Source organism: Nannobrachium achirus (assembly GCF_963921795.1).
Source record: "Nannobrachium achirus genome assembly, chromosome: 19".
Classification (NCBI taxonomy): Eukaryota; Metazoa; Chordata; class Actinopteri; order Myctophiformes; family Myctophidae; genus Nannobrachium; species Nannobrachium achirus.
Window position 1 is genome coordinate 60,183,871 of NC_137826.1, and position 10,000 is coordinate 60,193,870.

At 44.3% G+C, this 10,000-nt stretch overlaps 1 protein-coding gene across 1 annotated transcript in view; it reads left to right on the top strand.

Annotated features, from left to right (window-relative positions):
* LOC308304125 (rho GTPase-activating protein 24-like) overlaps nucleotides 1-10,000 on the top strand; it is a gene marked incomplete at both ends in the record, with an annotated part of 47,286 nt that overhangs the window by 4,170 nt on the left and 33,116 nt on the right. The window contains one exon of the mRNA XM_080748684.1: nucleotides 7,879-7,995. Coding sequence (XP_080604810.1) covers nucleotides 7,879-7,995 — 117 coding nt within the window. The remainder of the gene's footprint in view (nucleotides 1-7,878; nucleotides 7,996-10,000) is intronic.

Sequence of the window (10,000 nt, forward strand, 5' to 3'; positions counted from 1 at the left end):
ACTACACCACGGTGGATAGCTTATCACCACGGTGCCTACTATGATAGACTACACCACGGTGGATAGCTTATCACCACGGTGCCTACTATGATAGACTACACCACGGTGGATAGCTTATCACCACGGTGCCTACTATGATAGACTACACCACGGTGGATAGCTTATCACCACGGTGCCTACTATGATAGACTACACCACGGTGGATAGCTTATCACCACGGTGCCTACTATGATAGACTACACCACGGTGGATAGCTTATCACCACGGTGCCTACTATGATAGACTACACCACGGTGGATAGCTTATCACCACGGTGCCTACTATGATAGACTACACCACGGTGGATAGCTTATCACCACGGTGCCTACTATGATAGACTACACCACGGTGGATAGCTTATCACCACGGTGCCTACTATGATAGACTACACCACGGTGGATAGCTTATCACCACGGTGCCTACTATGATAGACTACACCACGGTGGATAGCTTATCACCACGGTGCCTACTATGATAGACTACACCACGGTGGATAGCTTATCACCACGGTGCCTACTATGATAGACTACACCACGGTGGATAGCTTATCACCACGGTGCCTACTATGATAGACTACACCACGGTGGATAGCTTATCACCACGGTGCCTACTATGATAGACTACACCACGGTGGATAGCTTATCACCACGGTGCCTACTATGATAGACTACACCACGGTGGATAGCTTATCACCACGGTGCCTACTATGATAGACTACACCACGGTGGATAGCTTATCACCACGGTGCCTACTATGATAGACTACACCACGGTGGATAGCTTATCAACACGGTGCCTACTATGATAGACTACACCACGGTGGATAGCTTATCAACACGGTGCCTACTATGATAGACTACACCACGGTGGATAGCTTATCAACACGGTGCCTACTATGATAGACTACACCACGGTGGATAGCTTATCACCACGGTGCCTACTATGATAGACTACACCACGGTGGATAGCTTATCACCACGGTGCCTACTATGATAGACTACACCACGGTGGATAGCTTATCACCACGGTGCCTACTATGATTGGGGCTTTAGATGTTAACTGTCATCAAATGGTGGTCCGTGGCTCAAACACTGAATTAATAACAGGCCAATCACCTGTGATGTCATCAGAAATGGACGTCGCACGACTTCTGTTTCCTCAGTGGGAGGGGCCAACAAGGAAAGGACATAAGTGTAGGGAATAGGATTTAATTTGAGGAAATAGGATTTAATTTAATGACCTGAGGTGCAGCCTACAGTGAGTCCCTGGTATCACCAGGTCCCCGTTTCGTACCACCAGGTCCCCACGGTGCTTGGGCCACGGGAGCTCAGTGTGAGGTTGAGAGGTTTACTGTGCCCAGGGGTCCATCAGAGTCGAGGCCCCCCCTGGGTGCTGGGAGCCTTATAGGCTGTGTGGTCCATAACCAATTGACTAAATTGTATTGGTTATTGTTTAGAGTAGAGGGCCTATACAGTCCTATTGTTTAGAGTGTACTGTAGATGCAGTCCCAGAGGACACTCTGACTACCCAGAGTTGATCAACAAAGGAAGTAAAACTGGGGGAGTGTGGATGGAGCAGGCTGAGAATGCAGGCAGGCAGACTGGCAGACTGGCAGGTATAGGTAGGCTGGCAGGCTGGCAGGCTGGCAGGCTGGCAGACAGGTAGTCTCGCGTGGCCAGACTGTTGCCTCCACGATTTGCAAATGCTCCCGGCATACAGTCTGGGAGACGGAAATGATAACGATGCATGAGTGCGAGATAGAGTGGATGTGACGCAACCGCTCCCTTGGTGCAGTAGCAATAACAAGTCCTACTGGAAGTGTTATGTTTCCTTTCAACATTTTTGGGCTGTTTTATTTCATCTTTCTCTGGTGTTGTTGGTGTTACTTCCATGATGTTTTCAGATTTTTCTTAAACTATACACCCATAACAAGAATAGAATAGAATAGAATAGAACTTTATTGTCACATCACATGAATTACACGTAAAACAGTGGGTGAAAAATATTGCAGTGCAGCTTAAAACAACAGCAGCAGTTAAAAGTGATAAAGTGCAAATTCTCGAGGAGCGTTAATTTAAAATCATAGAAATATAAAAGATATAAACCTAAAATATACAATAATCAAGTCCAGTGTGCCCAAGAATAAAACCAGTCCTTCATTACTTCTTATTTAGCAGTCTCACTACTGTCGGGAAAAAACTGTTGAGCATCCTGTTGGTGGTGCTTGGGATGCTTGTGTATTGTTTTCCGGGACGAGGGTTTCTGCAGGCATTAAATATGTTATGGCTGGGGTGGTTAATGTCTTTTAAAATCCCTTTCGCTTTGGCTGCACAGCGTTTCTCAAACAGCCCTTGCAGGGATGGAAGTTGGCCTCCTATAATGCGCTCGGCTGTTTTCACCACCCTCTGCAGGGCAGCCCGGTCCAGTACAGTGCAACTGCCATACCAGGCAGTGCAGCAGCACAGCAGGATGCTCTCCACTGTGCTGTTGTAAAAGGACCTGAGGATACTGGGGCTGACACTGAACTTTTTCAGCTGCCGGAGGCAGTGGAGGCGTTGTTGGGCCTTCTTCGCCACGCATGTGGTGTGTGTTGACCATTTAAGGTCCTCTGTTATATTCACCCCGAGGAACTTAAATCCGCTCACCCTTTCCACCTCCACTCCATCGATGTAGATAGGGGCGTGCTCTCTCCTTGGAATAGGCCGCTCGAGTGCATCTCTCCATTCCGACAGACACTAACCCTATCTCTTACACTAACCCTAACCTTAACCTCTATGGAAGTGTTGCCACTCTGACAATAAGAAGTCACTGTCGGAGTGGCGACATGTCGGAATGGAGAGAGCCCCCCATGCCGCACAACTGACTCTGTGCTAGTGTGTTTCTGTTATGTTTCCAATGGGACTACAGTTCAGTGCAGCAGTGGCTACTTCCGATACTCGCCGTTCGGGAGCTGCTGTTCCAAACCCTCTAAAAAGCTAAGCATTTTGGCACACTTATACCTATAACACTCAATACAAACAGGTATTACACCTATCTATCTATCTATCTCTATATATCTTATCAGTTTATCTATCCATCTACCTAGTTGTAGCATAACATGCTCCGTGGTGAGGTTCTATGGACGTCTCTGCCCGATGGAGAGGACTGGTGTATCTAATGTGTGCACGTGTTGATTGTCCAGTGACTTGTAGATCTAAAAGTGAGGATAGGTGCAGAGGAAGTTTACCACACAAGGCCTTGTAAATAAATAACATTCCATGTTGCTCTCTACGAACTTCAACAGATGGCCGTCCCACTTTTTCATATTACAAGCAATGATGGGTAAGATAACCATCGCCAGTGATAAACCACATAACATGGCTCTATTATTTTCACAATTTCTGCCTTTATATATTTGACAATTTGCCCAATGTTTAATTTGTCATTTTAGAGGTATTAAAAAGTCCTTAAATTGTCAATTGACACTTTAGAAACTTTATGTTGGTTTGTTTACTGCATTCACCAATATTCGAATATTTGAATATCAAAGTCACTATTCGATGTTGTTCACCGAAGTCAAATATTCGCTTATTGTGAGTTGTGAGCATGTAGATCTGTTATTTTCACAATGTTCGCCTCTTGCTTACTTAATATTTGACAGTTTTTCCAGTCCTGTCGAATATTTGACTGTTCGACTACTTTGAGGTCGAATAATTTGAATACTAAAAATTACTATTCGTGAATGCCCTACTTGCCCCCTTGACATTTGCTCTTAGCAGCAACCTCTTTCCTGTGTTATATTCTGACTAACAGAGCTGTGTTATATTCTGACTAACAGAGCTGCTACCTTTAAATGCATTTGAACCCAAATAATGCTGCTATTTGTTCCAAAAGCTTTATACCCTGTATTATATAAAATGTCACAATGCAACATAGCTCTGTTTACACAATGCTGTACCCCCTCCCAATGTATATTTGTTACACATTTTCAACTGTTTTTATTTTATTTGTGACACTTGCTTTGGCAATGTAAACGTATGTTTTCTCATGCCAACAAAGCTCCTTTGAATTGAATTGACTGTCAGTCAGTCAGTCAGTCAGTCAGTCAGTCAGTCAGGTTACAGGTCTGACTCCGCCAGATGGTGGCAGCATTGAGTCAATCTCTGTCAGAGTCAGGTTAGCTGTTAGCAGGATCCTAAACGCCTGACTGCTGCTGTTGTTGTTGTTGTTGTTGTTGTTGTTGTTGTTGAGTCTCTGCTCAGGGATCAGAGGCTGCTTGTTCTTCTGCTTATTGATAACAAAGCTCTGATCAATAGTTTGAATCAGCTGTGAGGAAGGAGATCCTGTAGAGTAAGTAGCAAACTGATTATATGACCCTTGTTATGTCTGTCAGGTGCGCACGCACGCACGCACGCACACACACACACACACACACACACACACACACACACACACATGCAGAAGATCAAGATCAAATGCAAAATGTCTTGAGTTTATTTGACTGTGTTGTAGTTTGGTTGGTTGATGCAGTTACCTTTCTCAGCCAGGAGAGGGGGATAACAGGCATAAAAACATGGATTTACAGCTTAGAGCTGAGACAGACAGACAGACAGACAGACAGACAGACAGACAGACAGACAGACAGACACGCAGACAGCTACCAGATTCATTTGTTGACTTGACACCCTAATAGTTCGTATAGTTTCACTTTCAATTCACATATTCTTTTTTAATGTCTACTCTAGACTGATGATTAGCTGATGATTAGTTTGATGGTTTACCTACCTTTTCAGGCCATGACCCCCAAAATAATCATATTTTAACTGGAGCATCTACATGCTCACGGCGTTGTGAGCATGTAGATCTATTTTCACAATTTCTGCCTCTCATATTTGACATTTTGGCCAATGTTTGATGAGTCATTTTAGACTCTAAAATGACACATCAAACATTGGCCAAAATGTCAAATTTAAGGACTTTTTAATACCTCTAAAATTTAGAGGTAGTAAAAAGTCCTTATATTGTCACTTTATAAACGTGCAGATACCCTCTATACACTTAAACTTTATGTTGGTTTGTTTACTGTTGAGAGATAAAACAAGGTTGCACATTAAGTTAATCATCTGGGGACCCTCACCCCACAAAATAATTTGGGGACCCACCTGGGGGTCCCGAGAGAGAGAGAGAGAGAGAGAGAGAGAGAGAGAGAGAGAGAGAGAGAGAGAGAGAGAGAGAGAGAGAGAGAGAGAGAGAGAGAGAGAGATGTCAGCCTGAGTTTTAATTACATTATGAGGATGGATGCTTCTGCTGCTCAACCTGATGAACCCTGAGAGAGAGAGAGACACATGGAGAGCGAGACTCAGAGAGCCCTAACCCATATAGAGCCTCACCCGTCACTGCATACTGTTCTGCTCCCAGATGAGGTCCTATAAAGGTGGTGCAGCGATGGCCAGGACCGCCTCCACATCAAGTTGGAAAACACTCCAAACTAAATGTTATCCAAAAAGTAAAGGTAGTTCCGAGCTCCCAGACTATAGTTTTCCATCCCACGGTACATAAAACATGCACCACGGCGCTGGGAAAACGGTTTAAATCGCTTATTTAGTCTCATTAAATTCAGAAAAGCCCCCGGCGTAGTCTCGCGTGGCCAGACTGTTGCCTAACGCGATTTGCAAAATGCTCCCTGGCTACGCGAGACTACAGTACTGACCAACTGTTCCGCTTGAATTGGAAAACATTACAAAACTAACAATTTAAGGGGTTGTTTCATGTTTTATGTACCCTGGGATGGAAAACCATAGTCTGGTAGCTCGGAACTACCTTTACTTTATGGATAAACTTGTTTTCCAACTTGATGTGGAGGCGGTCCGGGCCTTCGCTGCACCACCTTTATAGGACCTCATCTGGGAGAACAACGTATGCAGCGACGGGTGAGGTTCTATATGGGGCTATCCTTGGGCAAGACACTGAACCCCACATTGCCTCCAATGAGTCGCTCCCAAAAGGATTCAGTGATGAGTTTTTCACCGCATGCGACAAGACGCACGAATCGAACTGGGTTCGATCAAGAAAAAAACGCACGGCCGCAGCCACTCGTCGCACGGCTCATTCGGATCCGGTGTGCATGAGGTCATAGAGAATAATTGTTTTCTTTGAAAAAAATGAAATTGTCCGTTTTATCCGTGCGGATAAACGCGCCTGTGTGCAAAGGGCTTAATAATACCAATTTGTATTGTGTTTTATATCATATTTATCGTTGATTCGTCACCTTTACAACGAGGTACAGTTTGTAAACATCAGGTATTCGTGGAATGAGCAACACAGACAAACGTGTGGGTAGCGCACCTCCAAAAATGACAATATGGTTAAGGAAGAGAAAGGAAAAGAAAAAACAACGTGTGTCGTGTTCCCTGCCACCCCCAGGCCAGGAGCATAATAACATATTGGCAATTTTTACACTTTGTTAATGTATGTTCACAGTGTCAGGGAAGCCCAAAACAAGAGTAAATGCCAGCAGAACAGCATTACAAGCCATTTTGGCAACACTTTGGGTCGGCGCTACCCACACATTTGGCTGTGTAGCTCATGCCTCGAATGCCCGATACTTACAAGCTGTACCTCGTTGTAAAGGTGACGAATCAACAATACAAATGATATAAAACACAATACAAATTGGTACTAAAGTGAACTTGACATGAAAAAAAAAAACATTTTTCTATTTTCTATGTTTTCTTTTTATCTTATCTGGCCTCAATTACACCCAAAAAAAACGGAGATTTCAACATGCAGTCGTTTCTTTGTGGTCTTGTATTTTCTGCATAATTAGGCTCTGATGCGTGAGTCCACTGCCCTCGGGCTGTTACGTCATGGACAGTCTCTTGCTGTCTCTCCTCCACCCTCTCACCCAGCCCAAGATTATATGAGGAAGTAAACCTCTACATAAATTGTCCTTTAATAACAAATACGGGCCTATACAATATATTTACCCATTCGGATATCTTATTTACATCAATATCCTTCATATCAAGTAGTCAGTTTATGCTTTTGTGAAATAATGAAAATCGCTATATATCGCTATGTATTTTCCGCCCTGGCTGGGTCCGTGGACAGCGCCTCCCTCCTCATCACCGAGTCCCCGAGGACAGCGCACTTCTCCCGGGGCAGAGCTCCGTGGAGCAGCCGACTATAACTCCACGCTGCCCTGTCCTCCCTCCACACACACGGGCACGGCGAGCAGACAGTAAAACGCTATGATAACACAAGCAATAGGTGGTTCTCTAAACTGAGGCATTTAGCCAAAATATGTTACTATGTTGGAAATACTCAAGTAAAGGACAAATACTCAAAATTGTACTCAAGTACATGTACTTACTGCACTATACTAATATTTGTTAGAATGAGTGGGAGAGAGAGGCTCCCCTGGTGGTGAGTATAGAGTATTTCAGGTGACAGCCCTTTTTTCAAGACACCTAAACAGGGCTCATAAGAGAGAGAGACCACGGCTCCATGGAGTGGATTTTCAAGTTTAAACATTTTAAAACATGTTTTTAGGACCAGGGCAAAGACTTTTATGATTGGTAAAAACAGAATGTCATTTGACCTTTAAAGGGGAGATATAATTGACCGAAGTCAAGTTTACTTTCTTTTTGTGCTGAGTTGTCTGTCTGTTTTGTGCTCTGTCTGTCTGTCTGTCTGTCTGTCTGTCTGTCTGTCTGTCTGTCTACAATTGTTGTGTCAACTGTCTCTTTGTCTTTCTGTTTGTCTGTTGGTGTGTGTGTGTGTGTGTGTGTGTGTGTGCGTGCGTGCGTGCGTGCGTGCGTGCGTGCGTGCGTGCGTGCGTGCGTGCGTGTGTGTCTAATAGGAAGTAACAGAGACGTGCTGGCCAGTCCAGGCTCCTACTTCTTCCTGTCTAACAGCTGTGGTCAGGGAGAGGAGTGGCTGAACAGCCTGAACAAGACCACATGGATACCCTTCACTGGTACACACTACACTACACTACATTACACTACACTACACTACACACAACAAGACCACATGGATACCCTTCACTGGTACTGTACTGTACACTACACTACACTACACTACACTACACACAACAAGACCACATGGATACCCTTCACTGGTACTGTACTGTACACTACACTACACTACACTACACTACACTACACACAACAAGACCACATGGATACCCTTCACTGGTACACACTACACTACACTACACTACACTACACTACACACAACAAGACCACATGGATACCCTTCACTGGTACTGTACTGTACACTACACTACACTACACACAACAAGACCACATGGATACCCTTCACTGGTACACACTACACTACACTACACTACACTACACTACACTACACTACACACAACAAGACCACATGGATACCCTTCACTGGTACACACTACACTACACTACACTACACTACACTACACTACACACAACAAGACCACATGGATACCCTTCACTGGTACACACTACACTACACTACACTACACTACACTACACACAACAAGACCACATGGATACCCTTCACTGGTACTGTACTGTACACTACACTACACTACACACAACAAGACCACATGGATACCCTTCACTGGTACTGTACTGTACAGTACACTACACTACACTACACACAACAAGACCACATGGATACCCTTCACTGGTACACACTACACTACACTACACTACACTACACTACACTACACACAACAAGACCACATGGATACCCTTCACTGGTACTGTACTGTACACTACACTACACTACACTACACTACACTACACTACACTACACACAACAAGACCACATGGATACCCTTCACTGGTACTGTACTGTACACTACACTACACTACACTACACTACACTACACTACACACAACAAGACCACATGGATACCCTTCACTGGTACACACTACACTACACTACACTACACTACACTACACTACACACAACAAGACCACATGGATACCCTTCACTGGTACACACTACACTACACTACACTACACTACACTACACTACACACAACAAGACCACATGGATACCCTTCACTGGTACACACTACACTACACTACACTACACTACACTACACTACACACAACAAGACCACATGGATACCCTTCACTGGTACTGTACTGTACACTACACTACACTACACTACACTACACACAACAAGACCACATGGATACCCTTCACTGGTACACACTACACTACACTACACTACACTACACTACACTACACTACACTACACTACACTACACACAACAAGACCACATGGATACCCTTCACTGGTACTGTACTGTACTGTACACTACACTACACTACACACAACAAGACCACATGGATACCCTTCACTGGTACTGTACTGTACACTACACTACACTACACTACACTACACTACACACAACAAGACCACATGGATACCCTTCACTGGTACTGTACTGTACACTACACTACACTACACACAACAAGACCACATGGATACCCTTCACTGGTACTGTACTGTACACTACACTACACTACACTACACACAACAAGACCACATGGATACCCTTCACTGGTACTGTACTGTACACTACACTACACTACACTACACACAACAAGACCACATGGATACCCTTCACTGGTACTGTACTGTACAGTACACTACACTACACTACACTACACTACACTACACTACACACAACAAGACCACATGGATACCCTTCACTGGTACTGTACTGTACACTACACTACACTACACTACACTACACTACACTACACTACACTACACTACACTACACACAACAAGACCACATGGATACCCTTCACTGGTACACACACACACACACACACACACACACACACACACACACACACACACACACACACACACACACACACACACACACACACACACACACACACACACACACACACACACACACAGCCTCAACAAGACCACATGGATACCCTTCACTGGTACACACTACACTACA